The sequence below is a fragment of the Contarinia nasturtii genome, unplaced genomic scaffold (assembly GCF_009176525.2).
Source record: "Contarinia nasturtii isolate CC-2019 unplaced genomic scaffold, AAFC_CNas_1.1 Cnas_scaffold_2228, whole genome shotgun sequence".
NCBI classification, from domain to species: Eukaryota; Metazoa; Arthropoda; class Insecta; order Diptera; family Cecidomyiidae; genus Contarinia; species Contarinia nasturtii.
The window spans coordinates 1-24,774 of record NW_022199551.1 but is presented as its reverse complement, the minus strand read 5'-3'; the positions used below and the strand labels follow the sequence as shown (position 1 = coordinate 24,774).

Genomic DNA, 24,774 nt, shown 5'->3' with positions numbered 1-24,774 from the left:
AAGCACACAAATGAACCGAATTGAGTACTTAGCGGTGATAACAATGTGTTTATCGATCGTTCATATATGAAAACATGATCTTGTGAGACTCAATATAAATTACAGTTTTTGATTAAAATGTTGCATTTCCTTATGGAACTGATCTGCGCAGTTTAGTAATAACATTTTATTAATTCAACTATCGGTTATTATTTGGGCGGAAAATTGTACAATGTTCAAGCGCATCCAGTTATCTTTTACATTTTGTTACCTTCTAAATAGAATAGATTGTAAGACATGTTGTATATGCACAATTAGCCGTAATGGGTCGGCAAAAATGTCGATGTGAAATGTATTTAAACAAATTCGAAAAGTATTGCCTAAAGTCATTTTGAGCAATTTATTGGAAGAAATCCAATCATAATGAAGATATTTTTTTATTTTCTTATTTTTCTAAGTTTGTTCTACGCAACATCAGCGGCTGTACGTATTCAATTTTAATTATTCGTTTTCGTTCGTTTGTATTGTTTTACCGAATTTCGATTCCATATTTTTTAATTCTGTTTGTTTTTTGTGCATTAAAAACAGGTGACTGAAGCACAAATGGCCGAGACTAGAACTATGCTTCGGAATGTGTGCAAGCCCAAATCAAAACTTGCTGATGGTAAGGATAACTGAAGTGATAAATTCTTTGAACGTTTGCCAATTTAAATCATTCACTCTTCAAATTCAAGATGTTATTGACAAAATGAGTGACAAAGTTTTTCCAACCGATAAAGCATCTAAAGTAAGTGAACTTCTAGCGATTTTCTTGCCGAATTTTCTGCATACGTCTTTTTTCGTTTCATGTAACTTTTCCAATGAATGGATAACAGTGTTTTATTCAATGCATTCTTGAGAATATGGGTATGATGCGGAAAAGTAAAATCCAGGTATGTGGTGCTTCAGCCGTATTACATCTAATAAATGAGATATTTAATGGTTTAAAAAAAAATTAAACTACAGTACGAAGCCGCAATGAAGCAATTCGATTTACTATTGCCAGATAGTATGAAGGAAGGCTGGAAAGGTGCTTTGACCGCATGTAAAGACTCATCACAAGGTGAAAAGAACCCCTGCGAAGCCGCTTACAAATTAGGTAATTCGAATATTCAGCATTTAAATTCAATAACATTTGATAAAATGCGAACAATTTTATTTTATTTTTAAATTCAGTTCTCTGTTTTTCGGACAAAAATGACAGCTTTACTTTCGTTTAGTAACAATAGCTTAAGATGCTGACATTCTTACTAATCAATGAAGGAATATCTTCTTTATTTCAATTGAAAATATCTAAATAAATGAAACAAATGCTTCTGTTGATTCTTAACTAATAATACCTTTGTTTTAATGAAATTTTTGTCTGTTTCCAAGTATGTCTTCAACACAAGAGGAATTATCATTTTCATAGTACTTTTTCAATACTGTTTGGAAGAGTATTTATAAAATAGAAATATATTTCGAAACATTTTCAAATAGTTCAGCAAACAATAATCCACGATAAAAAATGAAACCTATAAATTTTGAAACCAAACAAATTATTGCAAAAAATGCGAAATCAACCTACAAGGACAAATGAAAAGAAAAACACTTAGGAAATTACTTCCATTTGACACTTAAATTTTAAATATATCAAAACTAGGTACCGGTTATTTCAGAAAAAGAATATCTATGTCGTTTATCAACATAGCGTGTTGAATGTTGATGGCTGAAATGTCTATGTATGGCGCCTAATTACGGGAACAAAAGAATAAGATATTGGATTTTTCTATTGAACCATGTAAAATCCAGCTCAATTCGAAAATAAGAAATAGCTTTAGAATAAGATCATTATCATTATCGATATAACGCAGTACAAAAAACAACGTAAAGTTCAGTCGGTGAATTACTTGTTTTTTTTTTAAATTATATTATTCAGCATATAATTCTTCTTCCTAGTATTCGCCAAGTTAGCGGTTTGAAGTACATTTAAATTCCATTTCCAGAGTTTTTCAAATACATTAAACTGCTAATAGCAATAATTATTATTTAAAATTCCATTCATATACAAACAGAATATTTCGATTGATCATATCATTTATACTTGCATTTCAAATGTGCTTCCTGAAGAAATCATACAAAATTATTATTATTAGGAAATACATTTGGTGCATTTCTCTGTAGTAAAGGCAACAGCAATAGTTTGAAGAGTATTTAAGCAGAGAATGAACTCATTTCAATTCAATTTCAAGTAGTTTAAAGCAATCAGTGGTAAAAAAATGAGAGTTATCTTCAATTATCTTGTTTTTGTTAGCTTTTTCTACGTCTCTTTGGGCGCTGTATGTGTGAACATTTTCAATTTGGTTAAATAATTATAATCACAGACACCGTTTTTTTTCTGATTTGATTTAAAATAGATGACTCAGGAACAAATGGATAGCTCCGCAGCAATGATACGGAAAACGTGCCAGCCAAAGTCGAAACTTAGTGATGGTTAATGTGTTTTCTTTTATTTATTTTATCAGAAAGATAATTTTTAACATTTTAATTTTAATAATACTTTTTTACCGTCCAAAATATAAGATATCATCAATAAAATGAGCGAAAAAGTTTTTCCCGATACCAAAGAATCAAAGGTGAAAGAAATTTGTTAAAAAAAACCGTCATTAAATTATTAATTTTCAATTGATTCATTTTCATTTGTAAACTTAGTGTTTTATGCATTGCGTCGCGGAAAACATGCAACTGATGAGAAAAGCGAAGCTAAATTATGATTCGGCTTTAAAATCATTTGACACAATGTTGCCTGACCCGTAAGTTGTAACCAAATTTTTTCGTGAAAACAAAATTGAGGAAAACAAATACTCAAACTCAAAATTATTTGAAATTTTTTGGCAACTTCGTTGGAATATCATCCAAAAATTCCGCTAAACTATATAGTCAATCAGTCATTTTACTTTCACTTGAGTAAAGTACTTTTATGTTTATACCCCGACAGTATTAAAGATGATTACAAAAATGCACTTTCAGCCTGTAAGGATGCGGCGAATGGCGAGAAAAATTCATGTAAGTGATTGATGAAGATGGGCTGACGACATTGATGCCGGTGCCTTTTAAATTGTCGTGCATATTTTTGTTTATTTTTTTCTGATATACAATTATGTTCAACAGGTGAAGCTGCCTACAAAATATGTAATTCAACTACTTTGAAGTTGAACAAAAAATATAAATTTGACAGATATATTTAATGTTTTTTCCTTCTTTTTTTGCTTTAGTAACTTGTTTTGCCAATAAAAATCCCAGCTTCAGATTCGTTTAGAATTCAAAACTAGTTATGGGTGGATTCAGCACCTTTGTTTTGAACTTGTGAAGGGTATGCGGTACTTCAGCAGTATTAATTACTTGTAATAAATGAGATGTTCAATGGTTTTAAACATTGTGTTTTTTGTTTGTTTTTTTAAATATTGAAATTTTATCAGTTTTTTACTTTCAACATACAGTACAATTATTGGACACATTTTAAAGTTTGCTTTAGAATAGTATTTAATACGGGTGTACGATTCGTATTTTTTAAATCGATATTTTTCGTATATCGCTTCGGCAATTCATCTGATTGAATATATTATGATAAATGACGCACTTTATTCATAAAATATGGATGGACCTAATTTCGTCATAAAATTTCAGAAAAACGTCATAAATTCATCATCATTTTCCGAAATTCGTCATAAAAATTACTAAAATCGTCATAAAATTAGATGAAAATCGTAATAAAATTAGATGAAAATCGTCATAAATTTTCAGAAAATCGTCATAAAATTTCAGAAAATCCGAATAAAAATTAATTGAAAATCGGAATAAAATTTCCTAAAATCGGAATAAAATTTCAGGAAAACGTCATAAAATTTGCGAAAATCAGTATAAAAAATATCCTGCCTGTAATTAATTGCATGTAACGCTTGATCGCCATCCAAGAGACTCTCATGTATAGACACACGCCACCTGCATATTTTTGTTTTCGTTTGTCGAACAGTTACACCGTACGACAAAAAAAAATGATCTTCTGTGACATGAACTTCGTGAATAGGGCGTTGTAGTAGATGGAAAAACCAGCAAAATTGCATCTTTGGTTTGTTCCATATACGTCTCATTTTTTAAAGGTTTTTTGGCATGCTGAAGCCGAATCTTTTGGTTTCAGGTAAAAAAAATCAGGGGTTAAGGGGTTATGACCCCTGACCTCCCTAGGAAGAGTTGGAGGGCAGCTGACCCAAAAAATTTCTCACATCATTCTGAACAACTTTGTAGAACATAATTTTTTGATCCGATGATAAAATCGACATCAACAAAAAAAAATTGGAAAAAAATGAAGTAAACGATCATTTTTGCCCGTTTTTGTATGAAAATCGTATCAAAACGTTATTATATCGCAAAATAAATGTCAAAAATGGATTGCTCGTACCAAAAAACCTCCAAATACACATGTTCACCAATTAAGAATGAAAGAAGTATACAGTTTAAAAGTCGCCCTTTTCATATTTGTACTGAAGATTTACCAAATTGAATAACTTTTTTAAACAGACGTATATGGAACAAACCAAAGATGCAATTTTGCTAGTTTTTCCATCTACTACAACGCCCTATTCACGAAGTTCATGTCACAGAAGATCATTTTTTTTGTCGTACGGTGTTATCAACCTCTTTATAGATTGTATCGCTATATTGGTCACCACTTGGCTTCAATACACCCAAAAATAGTCCCATTGGAATGGAAAAATTGTTCGTTGATTTGTCGAAATGAATTTTGTATTCACGCGTTGGCTTGTTGAGTGGAAAAACATTGATTGATAAGCATGGGTTATCATCTGCCGATACGCACAATACCAGTGTTGTAGTTTTTTCATACGCTGCTTTTGAATCATTTTGAGAGACCAAATTACCCCGCTACATTTTTTGGAAAATTTTGGGAACACTCTCTTGGATGACGATCGGAAATATGACATGAACAACAAAGACATCTCAACCGTTTCAAAACAAAACAATGGCATTGGATACAATTTATTAACAAAAAATTATATAGGTACGCAAAAATGTAACTGAGAACCCTCCAATTATAAACTGTACAATAGCGAAATGTCGTAAGTACCAATCTTTTACGCATTATAGATTAATTGTTACATGACTTGGCTAATATTCGACCGTATTCGACATTCATGCGTAGATTTTGGTGAGTATAAAATTGAAAACTCCATCGTCAAAATGTTTAATACTCACATTTGGTTTGTTGAATACGTGAAAAATTTGCATTTAAAACGTGAAATATCAATAAAACTAAAATATTCAAAATGATAAGAGTACTACTTGCAGTGACTGTATTATCATTCTTATTTATTTCGGTCCATTGTGTAAGTGCAGTACAATTTATGTTTCTCTGTCAATTTTTTCTATTTTAAAAAATTGCATTCATGTAAATTCAATCAATACATTCCCAAAAGAATGGCGATGAACAAATGAGACAGACCTTGGATGTGGTGCGTGCGGTTTGCCAACCAAAACACAAAATAAGCGATGGTAAATAAAAATCGATGGTTCTTTGAAAGTGATGAACATTTTATATTGAATTTTTCGATTTTCTTCATTTTGAGTAGACGTTGTTTTGGCCGCGCGTGAAGGTAAATTTCCAGAAGACAAAAATTTCAAGGTAAATGATACACGATCATACATTTGAATCGTTGCGGCGAAACAGTAGCTCTTATTTTTCTCCAAATAATACTGCAGAGAGCTAACCTTTCGCCGCAACGATTCATTTGGTGGTGACTTGTTCAATTTAATTAAAAAATGTTTCATTCTCCATGAATTTATATCGTGCAGTGCTATGCTCAGGTAAATGCGATAAAAATCTATATCCTTTGAAACAAATGATGTTTTACGTTTAAAATGTTTATTTTCAGTGTGTAATGGAATTTTTGGGTACGATGAAAAAAGCCAAAGTTCTTTATGAGTCTGCAATACGTCAATTTGGTAAATTAAGATAAATTTGGAATTTGAGCACTTTTAGTTTGACCGACTGATTCTTTCCGGTCGCGTAGACTTTTTATGTTTTTCAAAAAGAATCATACACGAAAACATAAAAATTACAATTGAAGCCGGCTGGAAAGTATAAGCACAACTCAAAATAAAAATATCTTATTCTACCTAGATGTCCTCCTGCCAGACGACTACAAGGAACCCTATAAGTATGCATTGGAAAAGTGTAAAACTTCGACTGGTGGTACGAAGAATCCGTGTGATGCTGCATATAATGTACTTGTTTGCTTCCATGCTCATAATTCCAAGTTTACATTCGCTTAATCATTGTTGTTATATGATAACAATTGCACAATAAATATACTCTGCTTTAAATATAAGAGTAACATTGTTGTCAAATTGAATGTTTTTCTTAATTATTATTTATATAGCCAAAATTCAAATCAATTTCTTGTGTTACAAGTACAAGCGCTTCGAAAGATAACCAAAATCAGCATTTAAATTTAGTTCAGGTCATTGATTACGGGACATTACGACTGGTTAAATTCAAGAGGAAAATCAATTAAAAATGTACTGCCAAATTTGGAAATAGTTTCAAGCCATTTCAAAACGATTTTGGATAATTCTTGAGAAAATCACATAACTGTTTGCATTTTTCAGAGACATTTCTTACTTCAATCGCATTTGTGTGTGAAAGACTTTTTTATTGAGTTGGGGACAATATAATCAAATTAACGCGATTTTAAAAGTAACCGAAACAAATAAATAACGCAAGATCGAATATAGATTTCATGCCACAATGAAGTTAGTAGTGTGCTTGGTTGCAATCGGTTTCTTCATTAGTTTTCGTTTACTTTACTTGTACTACTATGTGAGCACTACTGGTCCATTACAAGCCGGAGAAGAAAAAAACAGTTGGATACATCCTAAGACAAAGGTCAGAAAAAAGTTCAATGTTTTGTTCAAATTTCTACTAACAACTTTGAACTGGTTTTGATTGTAGATTTTTTCTAATATGCTTATTATCAATGAATTTCACTTACGAATAATATACAATATATAACACATTCGGATGTATTTTCATAATTAATTTTATTTGAATTTCAGAATCAATTCAAAGACATAGAAAAAAGCAAACGGAAAATTGATTGTCATTGTATTTTACTACGGATGGTGCATATATAACAAACAAATTACACCACATTTAGAGAAATTCGTTCAAAACTATTCGGATGTCATTATGATTAAAGTAAGTAATATTTTCTTCGTGTACACATAATTGGAGATTTTTTTACAATACAAAACGTTCGAAATTTGCGTAGATTCAAATTTTGTCATTTTTCTCGGACGTTTTCGAGTGTGTGCACTTTGTTTCCTTTTATTTTCTCTTTATTTAGGTGGACATTGACAAATTTGGTAAATTGGCGAAACAATTTGACGTTGATCAATCGCCGACATTCATCTTTTATTTTAAAAAAAGCTGTCCGATCGAAAAGCTTAAAGGAGCAGACTTAAATCGATTCAATGAGATCTTCAATCGACAACTGGCCTCAAGTATTTGCTATGGAAATAAATGTGTATGTCTAGTGCGCCAATCGCTATCACGTTTTTGATTATTTCTAAGTTTTATTTTAAATAAAAATAAAAAAGTGCTAAAAATGAAATGCTATTCTTTTTAACACCAGCAAAAACGGAGCTGATAAATAATGTAAAAAAAAAAGATCGACGTGACCTTTTTCCAAAGTGAAATACTGCGATTAACTAAAAAAAATCAATGATTTTCAATATGGCAAAGAAATTTCCGCGTCTCGATGACACTTACTATTTATAAACAAGAAGTTCTTCTTTGAATTGATTCGATAAAAAATGATACGAAAGAAATCTGAATTGTTGACAACTTATATAGAAAACTGAAATACATGATGCCAAAAAAATAGATTTCTCATGTCTGTATAATAGAAATGAATAAAATGATTGTCTCAAGTCAACCGAACTGTCCTTCCTCTTTCCTGTTATTATTGCTGATTGCCAAAACACAAGCACTAATTATATAGTCTGAGTGTTGCTTTCTGTATTTATATTTCTGGATCGACGAAATTTGTGTTTTGTCTTTAGGAGCAAGTATAAAAGTGAGGTACCATTGAGAAAATGTCCAATAAACAGTCAACCGCTCTTTGTGAATTTCAGCAGATTGGTGGAATATCTCGTTATTTCAGTGAATATCATTTTTATCGACGAAAATGTTAAAGTTTCTTCTTCTCGTTGTCACACTTTCATTATCGTGCATTTCAGTGCATTGTGTAAGTAGAATCTTTTGAAATGAGAGTATAAGTTATTGACAAGCCATGGCTTCGATTTTTTTTATCAACAGAGTGGTGAGACGCAGATGAGACAGAGTGCTGATATGGTTTGTATAATGTCGTGTAAAGTTTGTACAAAATGTTAATATCTACATTACGTATAGGTGCGAGCAGTGTGCCAACCAAAACACAAAGTGACCGATGGTATAATATTATCAAACCATAAAAAATTTAAAAAAAAACAATAAATTATTTGATATTAAATCTACGTAGATGTTGTTCTGGGGGCTCGTGAAGGAAAATTTCCGGACGAAAAAAGCTTCAAGGTAGAAATAAAATATATTGAAAAAGTTTTCCGTTATTAATAATTGTTTTCCTTTAATGGCTTTAAATTTTGCAGTGCTATGCTCAGGTAAAAAAAATTCAAAAAAAAAAAAAATATAATCAAAGCCATTTCTGAAATTAATCTCTCAACATTCACTTATTTTTCAAAACAAATATTTGGCGTGTTAAAAGTGCGTTATGGAAATGATGGGTATCGTAAGTATTTTTTTTAATTCGAAGGAAACGAGATTATACTTATGGAATCGTTCAAAATATAGATGAAGAAAAATAAGGTGACTTATGAATCAGCAATGCGACAATTTGGTAAGGAACCAATTAAATCATCATTTTTTTAAATTCATTTACGCATCTTTTATTTTGCAAAACAGATGTCCTATTGCCAGAAGACTACAAAGAACCTTTTAAGACCGCATTGGGAAAATGCAAAGACGCGACTGGTGGCGCGAAAAACCCGTGCGAGGCATCATTCAACTTCTTAAAGTGCTTTTATCAAGCCAACCCAAAATTTACATTCGCTTAAAAACATATGCTTGTAATATTGTTTAAAGTGTTTATGTTCTGTCCATGAATAAATATAAAAAAAAAACTCATTCAAAATTTTCGACTTGTTTTCGATTTATTCTATTCTGATAATTATAGACAGCGATTCAAAAAATATCCACAGATAAATGCTCTTGTCCACAGGTAATTCGTTCAATATTTCAACCGTATCAAAAATATCCGATTATTTTTTTAACTTTTGTGCACACACAACCGATGATCTCATGGTGTGAAATTCATAACAACCAAATAACTAATAGCTTGTAATAACTTTACTTTTGTGTACTTTGTGTCTTCTTTGATTAGTTTTTTAGTTTTACTTGGTCATTGATATTGAATAAAAGTAAAATATTTGAATTATTATGCGGAAAAGTTAGGCGTGCAAATACAATACTCTGGTTATATCGCTTGTAATGTGTTTAAATTTTGTCATAAATTTCAAAATTAGCCAATATTTAATTTGCAATAATGACTCGTTGAATCATTTAATAATGTGTGTTTAACTTTGAACAATAACGTTGATTTTTTTACAAGTTTTGCGATATCGTATAAAAATAGCTGAACCGAATATTACAATTCATGCCCTTTGAAGCCCAACCGCTTATTGTCCAATATTATCACAATAAAATCGTCTGGAACATTCTCAAATTGTTTATTTTTATCTAATTTGATCACATTTACGACAAACACATCCACCGCAAATCTCTTGATCAACAATAAAAAAATAAATAAATAAATTTCCTCGTTCCATTAGATACAATCATTAAATTGCTGATGCATATTTTGCGAAGCAAAAAATATTGCATTTAAAGGCAGTTTTGATGATTCATCAGAAAAAAATTATGCGTTCCGTACAATATTTGCATTCTATGAAAATGGCATTTATTTTCATCAATATATGTTATCAAAAAACCTCAACCTTGCATTGCAATCCAATTTACACAACTGCACGAAGTTGCTTTGGATATAAAAACCTATAAAATTGCTATGTTCCACTTGAATCATTTGCCAGTCTTATACATCTGATAGTTGTTCTTTTTTTCTCTACTAAAAATGCAGTCAATTTGTACGAAATATTCATTCGTATTGTCACTAGTTGTTTTAGTTTCTTCAATAAACATCGCCCATGGCGTACGTAGGACTTAGTATTTAAAAAATGAATCACGCAGTCCGGACAAGATGTATATTGAATAAATTCTCTTTTGTATTTTACTAGGTTGAAATGAAGGAATTTCAGCACACATTAAAAATTGTGCATGATACGTGTAGAACAGTAACGAAGGTTCCCGAGGAAACCATTCAACAAGTACGAGGTGATGATTATGCTGACGATGCAGCTATGAAAGTAAGTTTCATCTAGTTTTATCGATCACAAAGTATTTTAGTGAGATGATTTTTTTAGTGCTATGTTCATTGCACAATGGAAATGTTACATCTGATGGAAGGATCTGTGGCTCAATTCCATGTAGCTGGAAAACATACCGACTATATGATTCCACAAGAACTTTTTGAAACTACAATCAAAGCGTTTGGACATTGCGAAGGCCTAAGTGAGCATTTATGATGAATAGCATATATGTATATCGGTGTGGCTTTTTATATTTCTTTTTTTTTTTGTTCTTATTTGCAGCAAATGGAATGACTGATAATTGTGAAGCTGCCTATGCCATGTTGAAATGTTTCCGAGAAGGAAACAAGGACTTTTGGCTTCCATAAGTTGAAATTTTTTGACGACCCAAGCTGAATTTTATTAGTTTTTACATTTTATTTCTTATATGATGAATTTCAAATAAATTGCACTGCAAAAAAATCACCCGTTGGTTCTTAATTTTTTGGTCCACACAACGTATCCTCATTAAATTGATACATTAAATGACACAATCTTTATCGAATATAGCTTATTATTCATCTACAAACGAATGTTTATAAATCAGTAACTTTCGATTATGTGTACACGACGCGGTAAGCGTTCAATTTGCCAAAGCAGAAAAATGTATTTTTTTTTCTTTCAAAAAGTCCAAAACCATGTATTCCCCAAAAAAAATAACGATGTATTCCCCAATAAATCGAGTAGAAATTCACTATTTGGAAACAAATATTGCGTCAAGTTGTCCTTGACAATGTACTTTTGTTGTTTAAGGTCATAAGTATATCTATTTCCGCATCAAAAATGTTTTTTAATTTTGATTTAATACAAAATCAAAATGCAAATTGCACCCGATAATGTTATCTACATGGTTGTTGGTAGGCAAAGTAAATTGATTTACTTAAACTGACTGGTGAGCGGGTACGCCTTGCAATTACTTTAAATATTGCTCACATCAAACATTTTATATTGATGATATGCAGAAAAATGCATTTGCATTTCCGGTTGCACGATAATAAAAACTTTTCGCATACTTCAAAATTCTCACATCTGCTGAGTTTTCGTCAAAAACAACAATTCAATTTCCCACGATGAAAAGTATACTGATTTTAACGCTTCTTTTGAGTTGTTTCAATGGCATTTATTCAGTGAGTATAATTGTTGATTTGTTATTTTTTGCTTGCATTAAAAGTATTTTTTCGTTTTCAAACAATTTTTCCCCGATAGAACTTGACTCTCGATGAATTAATGGACTTGATGAAAGCGTTTCGACAACAATGTGAGACAAAATCGAACGTTGACGAGGAATTGGTTAGATTAAATCACACACACATACATATTTAAGATATAATTCTTTGGAAGCATTTTTGACATATAAAATCACAAATATTTAGGTTGATGGCATCAATTTGGGTAAATTTCCAAAGGATCCTGCACTAATGGTAATAATAGCATTTTGTTCTGAAGTGAATTTAATTAATTTAATATTTGTAATTGTAGTGTTACACACATTGTATACTTGAATCATTGAATATGATCCGAAAGGGGAAGCTGAAGGCTGACCTTGCAATAAAAAATGTCAATACATTTCTACCGGCAAATATGCGTGAACAATGGGTTAGAGGCATTACAGCTTGCAAAGAAATAGGTAATTTAATAAGAACATACACAAACAAACACCCACGAGCAGATCATAACATTTCGATGATAATCAATTGTCTGTTTTCAATCGTTAGGAGATGAAATCACGGAGCCCTGTGAAAGAACCTTTGCAAAGGTCGAGTGCTTCTACAGTAATAACGATCACTTTTTGTTCCCATAACCACTGGGAATTCAACAAATCGCATTAAGTTTTGATTTTTTCAAAGATTTGTACAATACAAACATTGTAGTTATTCAATATTAGAAATTATATGTTTTTTTTTTCTACTGTTGGCCACTAAAAATATTGCACAATTCTCTTGTTTTAATGCAAATTATTTTTTTTATCTGATTTTATTGCATTTTGATTCTTCTTGAAAATGCATTTTCATACGGAAATGATAAATTAAACAATGTTATAAAAAAATGCTTGCATCAATCTGAATGCATTCATCTGAACGAATTTTGACAATGGATTATGATCTTTCCCACCGCTGACGTAGCCATTCACATATACGTCATGAGAATAATTGCTAGACATACGAAGCAAACAAATTTTCGTAAATCATTCAGAGCCCTTGTACACGTGGAGTGTATCTGTTAAATCGAAGTAAATATATATTCAATGACTTGACATTCAAAATTTCTTCATTTCAATACAATTTTAATTACATACATATGCGAAATCGAATAGAAGATCCATCAAAATCATCTTTCAATGTAGCTACGAATACACGACAAGTATATTAGATGGTAGAAGTCAAATACCTCTCAATCAGTTATATAACACACATCTGTACAATAGACTTTGGCATCTAAATTAGAAAGGTTTGTCTTTTACGCATCACAGACCGGCAAAGTTTCAGCACGAATTCTTGAACAAAAGATAGAAAAGAATGTGTGAAAGACAAACAAACACGCGATGATTTGGCACTTGATTTGCCGCACATCGATTTCAATGTCAACGTCATTCATGCGACGTACGAATACATCGATGTGATTAGTAATTCTCATCAAATTATGAAATTATACATGGATCTGTATTTCAAAATATCAATTTTAATGCATTTTTCGCGGTGTCTGAGCCGTGAAAATTGACCCCAGTCCTCTTTTTTATTGTATCGGAAATGTTGTAAAATAACAATTTCAATCTTTGTCAACCAAAATCTGATTGTATAAATAAGACGATTGAATTGCTTTTCGTTATCAGTTGGTATTCAAGTCTTAAAGAGGTTTGCACAAACAATTTGTTTCCAAAAATGAAGTGGCTTTTTGTATTGGTGATATTGTGCGTTTCGATTGGATTTTCGCAGGTAAAAAAAAGTTCCTATTTCTACTTTAAGTTAAAACTTTAAACCGTTCTCCTAAATCTATTGCGGAATTCATTGATGTCAAGTGTCTAATATTATTTTATAATGAATACAGCAAGCACTAAGCAGAGATCAAATAGAAGAAATGGCAAAAAAAATGTTGGAAGAATGTGCGAAAAAGGAGGGAGCATCAGATGATGATGTAAAAAGTGCAATTGCTCATCAACCACCAAAAACAAAACCAGAAAAATGTCTACATGCATGCATGGGCGAAACATTAGGACTGGTAAGAGCACTTGAGTCGAGTGGGACGCATTTTAAGATTAGAGAAAAGAATTATCTAAATTTTTATATTTTCGTTCCCACTTAAGATTCAAAATAAAAAGCCGAATGTTGAAGCCTCGGTAGAGCTTGCCAAAATGGCATTTGGAGCCGACGATCCCAAAGTGGAACAATCTCGAAAAATAGCTGCCGCTTGCGCACACATGACCGCTGATGATAGATGTGAAGCTGCTGTCCAAATGTATGAATGTAGCATTGATGAGGCCAAAAAACTTGGCATTGAATTTAAAGATTTACTCTAATCTATACCAAAGACCGTTAAACAAAAAAAAAAACTGCGATTGCGATTTGTCTTTTTTTGTTATTAAAATAATATGATTGTTATAATACCAATTGAAATGAGCATACAAAGCTTTGTTTCAATAAAAAAAAAATGCTGATATTAAACTCATCATAAACAAATTCAATCTATTCATTTATTGTTTCTGGTTTTTAATTTTGTTTGTTCATTCATTTTCGTTTGTTCGCCAAATATTTGAAAAATTCAAATGAAATCACTCAAGTTTGGTGTTTTTCAAAAAAATACCAATATAATTCAACGCAGTCATATGGAAACATAAAATGGTCAAATATAATTGCGTGACAAAAAAACGAACAAACAACCTCTTGTGCGAAATTCGCACTAAAAATAAGCTGAAAAATAGAATTGCAAAAAAGATGCTCAATCATCATCGTGATCTGTAAACCGTAAATTTGCACAAATAACCCAACGAATAAAAACAAACGAGGAATAATTGATTTGATGCTCAAAAGCAACGATCATCACCCAAATAGATACAACCGGTTCTGATGTAATTAAAATAAATCTAATTGATGCCATTTCACTAAGTTGAGAGTATAAAAGCAGCACGATTCGAAAGCAAATCAACCAGTCGTTCTGAGTAATCATTCGAATTAACTCCAATCCACTAAAATTTATTCGATTCAAAATGAAAGCATTTTTCGCATTTGTCGTGTTTGGTGTTGTGTTTGCCGTTTGCATGGTAAGAAAGTGCACTTTATTAATTTTACTAAACATTTTGTGTTTTGACTTTGATATCATTTCATTCAAACTTCAAATAGGCCGCAATAGCACCCGAACAACGCCACGAATTTGAGCAGAAACTCATTGATGAATGTAAAGGACCATCACATGCGAATGAAGACGAAATTAAAAGCTTGCAAAACCATGAAGTGCCACAAACTCATAACGGAAAATGCTTGTTGGCTTGTATCCAGGAAAAATTGGGAATTGTATGTATTACACGTGTTTTTTGTTATGAATTTTATTTTTTAATTGATTATTTCTATAGTTGGTGGACGGTAAATTGTCGGTCGAAGGGGCCAAAGCAATTGGAGCTAAGAAACACGAAGGTAATCCAAAGAACACCGCTCTTTTCTACGAAATGGTTGATGAATGCCAAACTGTTGCTGACCCCGATCGATGTGAAGCAGCCACCAAGTTTATGGGATGCATGGTTAATGCTGCTGTTAAACGTGGTGTTGATCCAAAGGAAGGTCTCAAAGACTAAATCGATTTTTATTAATTGTGATATGAAATATCAAATGATCAGTATCAATTTCTGAAATAAATAATAATCTCAATAAAGTATAGAGCACAAAAACATAAAACTATCTTTTTTTTATTTGTTTTTGATAGTGATATAGTTTTATATATAGACACACATCATTCGGAAAATTTTCCAATACCTGGTTTGTCATTCTTATGCGCTTGCATTTATAAATCCAAATCGTAAATTTTTTGATCATTTAATAAAATTAAAGTTACGGTTTTTTGGTTGCAAAACAAGTTCATATTTTTTATACTAATTTTGTTTATCTTCACCATTTTGCCAAATACTGTCTAGTTACCATTTTGAAATTCATCGGATGTAAGCGAAAAAGAGTCTTTGTAACATTTGAAATTTTGCATTTATCTATAACGGTTTGAACTCTGTTTTGCAAAATAAATATTTGCATAAAGGTCAATGACATTCGCTGAAAGAGTACAAGAATTATGGTAGACACAAAAAATATCCATAGCACATAATTTACATAACAGCTTTCGAATGAAACAAGAATTGTTTTTGTTTATGTAGAACATAGAATGAGTCGACGAAAATATTTGCAAATGCAAATTGAAGCGGTAAAATTGTTATTCTTCTCGCTAATATGTTTAAGAAAATTTTGAAGTTGAAGAAGTCTTCATAAAGACTTTTATGAAAAAGATGTGTAATAATTATTATTATTTTAATAATAGTATAATTTACCCAATAGCAATTTTGTTCTTTTATTGTTTGTTTTGGTCTTTTTGGCCAACCATTTGATTGCTGTTATTTGACTATGCCAACGAACGATTCCGTGCCCTTGTATATTTTTGATTTTCTTCAGGGAAACAGCTCCCAAAAACAAACTGACATCGTCTACAGTGGCTCCAGCCGAATAAAAAGTTACGTTCATCAAAAAGTTTTTTCTCGGCTGCCCTTCGAGTGAAACTCATTTTTCTGTAAATTTTCAATGACACTGAAGAGCTGTGGACTTATTACCAGCGCAACTATTATGATTAGATAGTTCAAACTTAAATTAAAGTGAAATAGATATAACTATAAAGTTTGATGAATTGTTGAGAGATTTAGATATAAACAATACCAGTTTGTTTTATTATGTTTCTTATCATTAATTAGTTTACAGAATCTTTAGAATACATCAGTGCTAAATGTAAAACGAACAATTGAATGTGTTTTTTACAACGTATTTTGCAAGCAAAGTTATTTAGTTGAAATTATTACAATCTGAAGTGTTTATTTCAAGAACTATCACCGCCTTTTTCCACTAAATGCGTCTTTTTAATTAGATGCAATCGATTCTTTAATGCCTTTTTTTGGATCAACGCCACGTTTCAGTCCTTCCTTTATCATACAGTCCATCATTTTAGCACTTGCTTCACACAGGTCTGGATCAGTAATTGATTTGCATGCATCAAGCATTTCGTTAAAAACACCGACCGCCTTCATATCATTTCCAAGCTCTTTTTCTCCAAATGCCTTAAAGCTATCAATTGAAAACTTTCCATCTTGGATCTAAAAAAATACATATGTGACACAATATGCAATACAGATGAGAACACCAACACATTTAATCGATTAAAACTTACAAGTCCGATTTTTTCATGAGCGCATTTCAATAAACATTTTCCTTTGTATTCTGTGGGCGTTTTGCGTTCCAAAATGGAATTCACATCATTATTGGTGGCTCCGACCGAACCTTTACATTCATCAAGAATTTTTTTCTCTGCTTCATGTTTTTCTTCTGGGGTTAAGGCCTGCAAAATAATTAAATGACATGATTACACACCACTTGTTGACTTCTCAAACTATCACAACTTTACATCAACAAATTCTCAATTTCTTTATTTTAATTGTTCACTTACCAAAGCATTGCTGAGCAAAATTCCAAAAATAAGAACAAAGGAGTAAAATGATTTCATTTTGAAAAAAGAACAACTTATTAGATAACAAGAAATACTAGGTGAGCTCTTCAGAACAATTGGTTGCCTTTGGTACCATGTTAGTGCTTTTATACTGCCGGATAATTACTCATACAAAGTTAAAGCGCAAACAAATGCCTCACGCTTACACACATTCACGATAGATTGACGGAATTTGATTATTTTTTTGTTTCATTTCTACTATCGTTATTTTTACTCGTCTTCCGTTTTGTGTGGGTTTTCTTCTCTATAATTTATACTTCTATTTTTTATATTGCAAACACATAAATTTTGTGTTCAGCTTAACTAGTTTGAATGTATATATAAATGTCAAATTCAGAGTGTTTTTGTATCGTACCTCTAATATGATCTTAATGATCTCAATACATAGTGTCATTTTTATTATTTTATGTGAATTATTTAAAGATAAGGTTGTTCAACTTTTCTCTATATTCAATAGATACCCTTTATACAGAATATTATACTATTGCTATTTACGCGCTCATATGAATGTATGTTTCCGATTTTGGAAGCAGCTAAGCATTTGATAACGAGAAAATCAATATCTATAGCAAAATATTCATTTAATCATAAAAGAGTTTCAAATAGAAGATATCGTTGAAAGATATCGATTGTTTATGATTATTATGATTTGAATATTTGACTATTTCAAATATCACAAGACATCTTGACAATATCTGGATTATCATATTACAAAACAATTAGAATGAACAATTGAACATACGCTGAGATTGTTCCATTCACATGCATTAAGAAAGTACATTCGTACTCAAAAAAAGGATAATGTAGGGTGGGTAGTAAAATCACAGTCGACGTAAAATTTCAAAAAATCATTTATACTATTAAAATGTACAAATTATGTACAAATAGACAATAATACAACAATATCATGAATATGTACCAACATTTTTCTGTCAAAATTTGGATTTTTTAAAAATGAAAATATCAAAACCAGGAAAATGTTTACACGATTTTCGAACACCACCAAAGTGAATTTCATTAAAATGTGCAAAATATGTACAATTCAAATCAAATCTGAAAAATTTCCACTACCGATATATTAAGAATAATAATAGAGTCTCTCAATCTCAATAGTGTCTATTTGTACACATTTCGATTGTGTGACCACAATAATTTTGGGTCGAGAAATCCGAGTTTGGTGATAAGATCTTTAAAATTTATTATTTTAACCAACCATATGATGGATGTCAGTCGTTTAACACATCAAAATTCACTGCAAAAATGACATCGAAATCGGTCATCGTACGTTCACGGACATGACAAATCCAATAGCTCTACATTTCAAAATACGGGATTTGTTCTGTATGGAAATAAACGTAAACTTTTTAATTGATGTAATCAATAAAAATACAGAAGTTTTTGTAAATTATTTAATGATTCAAAACATAACAAGTCAAATCTGTACTGTTTATCTAATAATCTCTCACTTCACTAAAGTGTATTGTTGTTAAAATCATTTTGCGATTATCATTATTCCACTTTAATTTAGTGTGAGTGATGGGCATATTAATCGATTGAACAATGAACAGGCAGGTATAAAAGTACTGATCTACTACCAAGTAATATCAGTTGCTCTTCAAAGCCCTACAGCTATTTATTGTCATTAAATATTGACAGAAAATTCAGTTTTAGTTCACAATGAAATCATTTTTTTCCGTTCTATTTATTATCGGTATTACATTCATCGTTGGTTTGGTAAGCGCATTTTGGGAGTATTTGAATGTGCTTTATTGTTGTAAAAATTGCAAATGATTGTTATACCATATCAATATTTAGGAAGCTTTGAAGCCAGAAGAAAGTGCGGCCGAGAAAAAACTTCTCAACGAATGTAAAAATTTGGCTGAAGCCACTGACGACGATGTCAATCTTCTTTTAGAACGTAAAGTTCCCGAAGATTACAAGGGAAAATGTTTGCTGAAATGTGCTTATGAAAAATCAGGAGTTGTAAGTTTTTTTTTCATAGAAAAGTTGTATCTACCCATATTTTGCTATTAAATATTGTTTCATATTATTTATAGATTCTTGAAGGAACCTTTTCTATTGAAAAAGTCAAAGCATTTGGAACTAAATTATTGGAGGATAATACGAAGGCACTCGGTATTTTCAACGAAATGATTGTCGAATGCCAAACCGTTGCTGATCCAGATATTTGTGAACAAAGTGCAAAATTCATGGACTGCATGATAAAGGCGGGACTGGAACGCGGAATCGACCCAAAGAAAGGCATCAAAGAATCAATTGGATCAATTTAAATGTGATATCACTATATAGCTTTAAACGAATAAATTGAGTGTTTCGTTTCAAAATTATAAAATGCAAACGAAACCCTTCATGCTACCAACATTTTTGTCTTTCAATTCTTTACTTTATTTTGATCACAAATATTGAGAAGCCAATTTAAATGCGATAAATTCGTTTCATGAAGTGACATTGAATTGAGACAATGTTTACTAGTATCAACCAATAATTAAACGTCTGGGATATTCTTAACGGAAACGCCTTTGATAGTTTGATCATAATATATTTGATCAGCGATGCATTTTTTTGTTCCTCTTATTTTGATAATTTTGACGGTAGTTTCGTAGGATAAAAAAAACATTGCTGAATCATCGTCGAAGACAATTTAAAATATTTCTGCTTCATCTTAAATTTTTCGAATAGATTTTGTATTTAAGTGCTTTTCATCAATAGAGATAGTTCAGTCGAATTTCGAAATTCTTTCCAATTAAATCAAAGAACATGAAAGTTCATGCAGTTTTCGTGTCAATACTCATTGGTCTCTTCTCAGTGTCTTGCGTAAGTATCAAACTTAAATCCGAATGTATTCCAGTTTAAAAGAAGATTTGTTTAATTCCATAGAATGCTGAGTTATCCGAAGAAATGAGAATACTTCTTAAAGAAAAAGTTGATAAGTGCAAAACTATGGAGGAGCTCAGTGATGTTGATGTGTCTAGATTTTTTAATGGCGACGCGCCAGAGACTTTGAAAGGAAAATGTCTGATTTCATGTTTACAAGAATCTGTTGGATTGGTATTAAATTTAAAGAATCGCATATTTTTTGTTCCAACTAAATATGACACTTTATATAATTGCTAGATAAAAGACGGTCAAGTGCAATCGGCTGCTGGATTTGAATTGGGAAAAATGTTATTTGGTGACAACGAGAATGTGTTGAGTATGATAAAAAATGTTCAGGATGAGTGTGCCACAATCACCGATCCGGATCGCTGTGAAATGGCCTTTAAGCGCATGTCATGTGCTAAAGAAACGGTCCAAAAACATGGATTAACTCCACCACGTGAAATGATTTAACATGTTTTAAAGTAATTTTCACGAAAATAAATATGCTCGTGATGATGAGTAATAGTTTGTTTGTTTTTTTAAATTGTATCGTTTCAACCTCATTTTTCAGGTCATTTTTTTTGTATGCAATCCCGATTCGTCACATGCTTATAAATACTATTTGGTGTCAACGAGAAAATCTTTAAAAAATGCTTATTTCGCACAAATATAATTGGATTGAAATAGTAGTAAACATGTTGACATCATTTGCACGAGTCAATCGAAAATTGGTTCAATTAACTTGAAATTTCAAGTGTGAAGAGAATAAAGTTTTTGTATGCCAGCTTATTTTAGGCATATAATTTGCAAAATAATTCGACTTTTAATTTTGGCTTTAAACAAACCACAGCAAATAAATGATGACCACTTTTTTTTGGTTCAGAAATTGGTGATATTTTGGCTGAAAAATCTGGTATATAAGGGATCACAGAAATCGACATAAGCATCAATTGTTATTTCAACCTTTCAATCGAATCAGTCGAACGAACAAATAAATTTCATTTCAACACTTTTGAAAATTCATAGTAAATCATGCAAGCTGTATTCACTTTGACGATTGTATTGGGCGTTTTGATAGCCTTCACCATTGTGAGTGAATTCTAAAAATTCTAAACATTTTTCGATTTTTAATCAAATTTTCTGTTGTTCATCAACTAGGCTGCAGCGCCATCTGAAGAAAAGAAGAAAGTATTAAATGAGTGCAAAGCTCAGGAAAAAGCTACAGATATCGAATTACAACAGATATTGAGCAACAAACTGCCACAATCAATGAACGGAAAATGTTTGACAGCTTGCTACTATGAGAAAACTGGAGTGGTGAGCTTATTCAAATAAATTCATTGTAGTTCGTAATGATTGATGATTATTTGAATTTTACACTCAATTAGATCAAGAATGGTAAAGTTGTTGCCGATGCATTGAAAGCAAATGTGATGAAAGAGTATCCAGGTGGTAATGCAAATGGATTTGTTACTGAATGTCAAGGAGTCAACCATGGACAACGCTGTGAATTGGGTGCGTTAGTGAACGAATGTGTGAACAAAGCAGCTGTTAAATTTGGACCAAAATAAATTAAATGTCATGTTGATTGGATTGCCCATTTTTCTCGATAGATTTGAATAAATACAAAATTTGAGTGTACGCATACTAACAATTGTATTTTATTTTTCACAACACACGTTTTTTTGTTAACTATTCTATATTCTTTCATTAAACTAAGAGTAACGTAAAATCTCGAAAATTAACAATCATTTAATTTACAAAAAAACACCCATTCTATTCACCTAGCTTCGTCTGGCAAAAAAAAAATTAGTTCATTTCCGTTAATTTTGTTTTTGGTTCAAACACCAAATTCATTCAATGATCGCGTTAGAATAGAAAACTTTTTGTTTAATATTTATCAGTCATTGAATTTTGGCTCAATTGAAAAAATGCATTTGACCAGAAAGTAATTTAATTAATTTTGAGTGTTGAAATTATTTGTGCTTTTGCCATCTATAAAAGGTTCGATGAAATTGGCAAATCGTTAGTTCTCTTTAAAAGTGTTTGAGCATTAGAAGTAAAGCGATAAAAGTATAACAGTCTAGAAATGAAGTCAGTTATTTCTTTGACATTGATTGGCGTTATGTTCGCCATTGTAATGGTAAAACTCGATTTTTTATTATACTAAAGTAGTTTAAAGCTGACATGCGTTCTGAAAATAGCCGTCTTTGGAAAAGTGACTTATAGTTTAGGTTTTAATATTTTCGCGTGAAAACAGGTATCATCTTTTCCTGAAGATAATCAAAAGCCGGTAATTTATGAATGCAAATCAATGGAAAAGGCTAGTGATGAAGATGTTGAAAATGTGTTGCATGAACTGCAAACTCAAATGCCCTTACAAACTCCAAACGAAAAATGTCTGTTGGCATGTTTATATGAAAAATCGGGAGTGGTAAATTGTTGTGTTGTGTTTTGTTTTTAAAAATGTATGAAATTAAAATTCCGATTTTTTTTCTTAAGATCGAAAATGGACACATTCAATCTAATGGTTTGAAAATTGCCATTATGCAAGACGTTGAAAAGGAAGCTGCCTCAATTGATAAAATTATTCAAGAGTGTGCATCGATTAGTCATCCTGAACGTTGTGAGCAAGCCGCACAACTCAAGTTGTGCTTGGACAACATAGTCTCTCTTTCCGCATCCAACTAATTTTGATTATTCTCAAACAATTACATTAATTATATGTGATTAGAAATATCTGATGCAAATTAAATCATTGTGAAAATAAACAAAAATGATATTATTATGTTTGGCGTAAAACGTTTTTCATTTGTTTATTGCGACTTTTTATCATTTTCGACAATGTAAATAATAGCATGTTTTTATAAATATGGAAGGGAGTTCAGTGAATAATTCAACTTATCATTATAAAAATATTTATGGATCTTTTGACATTTTTCGCCACGCATGTTATTTAAACGATCAAATATTTTGTTAAGAAGTTCTAACTTTGACAAATAATTTGTTTCTCTAGTGAAAAAAATCCAACATAAAATTAACATTGTATTGATGTAACATAAAAAAAGACATGCCATCTAGGTTCCAAACTTTGAACGGACCTATGCTCGAGCTAACTGATCAGTAGCTGATTCAACATGCGTGTGTGACAACGAAGTTAATTTCGCTCCAAACTTTAGTATGAGAAGGAGTTAATATCCAATTATAGAATACTAATCCCTTCATAAAAAATAAATAAAAAAATGATATGTAGTTGCTGTTGACGTGCATCAAGTATCAATAGCAATAGTTGAGCAGTTAGCTCGAGGAATGATTGATTGAAAGTCATTTAATTTGATTATGACTCGAATCAATCAAAATGCATTTCTTTGCAATATTAGCGACATCATAATTGTGTCAATATATTTATGGCATCGATGATTTGCAAATTTATTTCAATTTTCCAACAAGTATAAAATAAACGTGCATTAAACACGAACTATCGTATTATTTTTGATGTGACAAAGAGAATGAAAACACTTTACTTGTTGATACTTGGAATTGGAGCTTTGATTTCCAATTGCTCGGTGAGAATAAGCATATTTTTTAATACGAAAATATAATAATTTTACTGTCACTTTTAATAGTCGAACACATCTATTGAAGAGACATTCATGTCGATTGTGAATGATTGTAAAGAAAAGGAGAGTGCCAGTGACGCCGATGTGGATGTTGTTATAAATCATGAGGTGCCAAACAGTCCGACACAAAACTGTCTATTCGCTTGTTTCTATGAAACACTCGGTGTGGTAAGTGAGCATTTTGAATATGTTTAAATAATAGTGATTATTTTTAAATTAAAATGTCATGTCATTTGTAGATCCAAGATGGTAAAATGTCGATTGATTCATTGAAAACAGTGATTCTGGCCAAGTTCAGTGGGGACGGAAATGCAATTACAACAATCAATGGACTCATTGATGAATGTGCTACATTAAATGGCAGCGATCGCTGTGAACTAGCGCACAACATATTGGAGTGTTTGAACAATGGTGCTAACAAGCATGGCATCAACAAAAAGCAACTTTAGAATTAATTTTATTTTATATGATATGTGATTCGTTTTTGTCAAGAGTTAGTATCAGCCGGTGTATATTTGTATGAGATTGGAGACTTTTTTTTGCGAATCTCGCTAATGAGCGCCATCTGATTTTAGTGTGAATTAGATGCAAAAACTGAATTTAATTCTGTAGCATTGAAATGAAAAAGTGAAAAAACAACAACAATTACACGGCCACACAGAGCTGTACATCTATGCGTGCTGATGCATACATACACATATACGCTTTCTTCATTCTTTCATTCCATTGCTATACGTATCTCACTGGTCAACAGATCTATGTAGCCATGTTACTGTTGTTGTTTTTTTTCTCTTTTTCGATTCAATTCATTGTAATTGAGTTCAACTATGGAATACAAGATGGCACAGATGAGGGGAATTCGCATTTTGTCTCTTTATAGGCTTAGCCGGTTGGTTTGCACATGAGCTCGAGGTCAACTAACTTATAGTCAATGAACTAA

The 24,774-nt window shown here is 31.4% G+C and overlaps 12 protein-coding genes across 12 annotated transcripts; 11 read left to right on the top strand and 1 right to left on the bottom strand.

The window, feature by feature from the left end:
- Positions 1–346: 346 nt before the first annotated feature.
- On the top strand, positions 347–3,431 carry LOC116347992. Its single transcript, XM_031778832.1, has 13 exons — positions 347–462; positions 568–643; positions 714–766; positions 855–911; positions 985–1,117; positions 1,957–1,973; positions 2,253–2,336; positions 2,415–2,490; positions 2,581–2,633; positions 2,710–2,810; positions 2,996–3,063; positions 3,169–3,189; positions 3,273–3,431. The coding sequence occupies exons 1-13, from the start codon at positions 403–405 to the stop codon at positions 3,314–3,316; spliced, it is 843 nt and encodes a 280-aa protein (XP_031634692.1). The 5' UTR covers positions 347–402; the 3' UTR covers positions 3,317–3,431.
- Positions 3,432–5,274: 1,843 nt separating this feature from the next.
- LOC116347991 lies at positions 5,275–9,224 on the top strand. The gene is made up of 14 exons (XM_031778831.1): positions 5,275–5,399; positions 5,490–5,565; positions 5,643–5,695; positions 5,866–5,877; positions 5,946–6,015; positions 6,194–6,329; positions 8,240–8,321; positions 8,393–8,428; positions 8,486–8,525; positions 8,595–8,647; positions 8,722–8,733; positions 8,838–8,861; positions 8,924–8,969; positions 9,035–9,224. Exons 1-14 carry the CDS (start codon positions 5,340–5,342, stop codon positions 9,184–9,186), a joined length of 852 nt encoding a protein of 283 aa, XP_031634691.1. The 5' UTR covers positions 5,275–5,339; the 3' UTR covers positions 9,187–9,224.
- A 984-nt stretch (positions 9,225–10,208) lies between these two features.
- Positions 10,209–11,019, top strand: LOC116348001 (general odorant-binding protein 72-like). Its single transcript, XM_031778844.1, has 4 exons — positions 10,209–10,337; positions 10,423–10,551; positions 10,609–10,756; positions 10,837–11,019. The coding sequence occupies exons 1-4, from the start codon at positions 10,260–10,262 to the stop codon at positions 10,920–10,922; spliced, it is 441 nt and encodes a 146-aa protein (XP_031634704.1). The 5' UTR covers positions 10,209–10,259; the 3' UTR covers positions 10,923–11,019.
- A 609-nt stretch (positions 11,020–11,628) lies between these two features.
- LOC116348002 (general odorant-binding protein 72-like) lies at positions 11,629–12,528 on the top strand. Its single transcript, XM_031778845.1, has 5 exons — positions 11,629–11,720; positions 11,800–11,883; positions 11,967–12,014; positions 12,073–12,220; positions 12,309–12,528. Exons 1-5 carry the CDS (start codon positions 11,664–11,666, stop codon positions 12,392–12,394), a joined length of 423 nt encoding a protein of 140 aa, XP_031634705.1. The 5' UTR covers positions 11,629–11,663; the 3' UTR covers positions 12,395–12,528.
- A 901-nt stretch (positions 12,529–13,429) lies between these two features.
- Positions 13,430–14,267, top strand: LOC116348008 (general odorant-binding protein 28a-like). Its single transcript, XM_031778852.1, has 3 exons — positions 13,430–13,526; positions 13,639–13,809; positions 13,895–14,267. The coding sequence occupies exons 1-3, from the start codon at positions 13,473–13,475 to the stop codon at positions 14,105–14,107; spliced, it is 438 nt and encodes a 145-aa protein (XP_031634712.1). The 5' UTR covers positions 13,430–13,472; the 3' UTR covers positions 14,108–14,267.
- A 450-nt stretch (positions 14,268–14,717) lies between these two features.
- On the top strand, positions 14,718–15,476 carry LOC116348007 (general odorant-binding protein 19d-like). Its single transcript, XM_031778851.1, has 3 exons — positions 14,718–14,848; positions 14,928–15,098; positions 15,158–15,476. Exons 1-3 carry the CDS (start codon positions 14,795–14,797, stop codon positions 15,374–15,376), a joined length of 444 nt encoding a protein of 147 aa, XP_031634711.1. The 5' UTR covers positions 14,718–14,794; the 3' UTR covers positions 15,377–15,476.
- Positions 15,477–16,455: 979 nt separating this feature from the next.
- On the bottom strand, positions 16,456–17,396 carry LOC116348005 (general odorant-binding protein 19d-like). Its single transcript, XM_031778848.1, has 3 exons — positions 17,275–17,396; positions 16,999–17,166; positions 16,456–16,924 (listed from the first exon to the last, which is right to left on the bottom strand). Exons 1-3 carry the CDS (start codon positions 17,329–17,331, stop codon positions 16,691–16,693), a joined length of 459 nt encoding a protein of 152 aa, XP_031634708.1. The 5' UTR covers positions 17,332–17,396; the 3' UTR covers positions 16,456–16,690.
- A 1,557-nt stretch (positions 17,397–18,953) lies between these two features.
- LOC116348006 (general odorant-binding protein 19d-like) lies at positions 18,954–19,714 on the top strand. The gene is made up of 3 exons (XM_031778849.1): positions 18,954–19,068; positions 19,150–19,317; positions 19,392–19,714. The coding sequence occupies exons 1-3, from the start codon at positions 19,012–19,014 to the stop codon at positions 19,623–19,625; spliced, it is 459 nt and encodes a 152-aa protein (XP_031634709.1). The 5' UTR covers positions 18,954–19,011; the 3' UTR covers positions 19,626–19,714.
- A 375-nt stretch (positions 19,715–20,089) lies between these two features.
- On the top strand, positions 20,090–20,685 carry LOC116348016 (general odorant-binding protein 28a-like). Its single transcript, XM_031778863.1, has 3 exons — positions 20,090–20,169; positions 20,233–20,403; positions 20,470–20,685. The coding sequence occupies exons 1-3, from the start codon at positions 20,113–20,115 to the stop codon at positions 20,683–20,685; spliced, it is 444 nt and encodes a 147-aa protein (XP_031634723.1). The 5' UTR covers positions 20,090–20,112.
- Positions 20,686–21,162: 477 nt separating this feature from the next.
- On the top strand, positions 21,163–21,865 carry LOC116348000 (general odorant-binding protein 19d-like). The gene is made up of 3 exons (XM_031778843.1): positions 21,163–21,303; positions 21,373–21,531; positions 21,603–21,865. Exons 1-3 carry the CDS (start codon positions 21,247–21,249, stop codon positions 21,783–21,785), a joined length of 399 nt encoding a protein of 132 aa, XP_031634703.1. The 5' UTR covers positions 21,163–21,246; the 3' UTR covers positions 21,786–21,865.
- A 390-nt stretch (positions 21,866–22,255) lies between these two features.
- LOC116347999 lies at positions 22,256–22,954 on the top strand. The gene is made up of 3 exons (XM_031778842.1): positions 22,256–22,357; positions 22,475–22,648; positions 22,717–22,954. Exons 1-3 carry the CDS (start codon positions 22,304–22,306, stop codon positions 22,903–22,905), a joined length of 417 nt encoding a protein of 138 aa, XP_031634702.1. The 5' UTR covers positions 22,256–22,303; the 3' UTR covers positions 22,906–22,954.
- A 715-nt stretch (positions 22,955–23,669) lies between these two features.
- Positions 23,670–24,416, top strand: LOC116347998 (general odorant-binding protein 19d-like). Its single transcript, XM_031778841.1, has 3 exons — positions 23,670–23,780; positions 23,841–24,002; positions 24,074–24,416. Exons 1-3 carry the CDS (start codon positions 23,724–23,726, stop codon positions 24,281–24,283), a joined length of 429 nt encoding a protein of 142 aa, XP_031634701.1. The 5' UTR covers positions 23,670–23,723; the 3' UTR covers positions 24,284–24,416.
- The last annotated feature ends 358 nt before the right edge of the window (positions 24,417–24,774 follow it).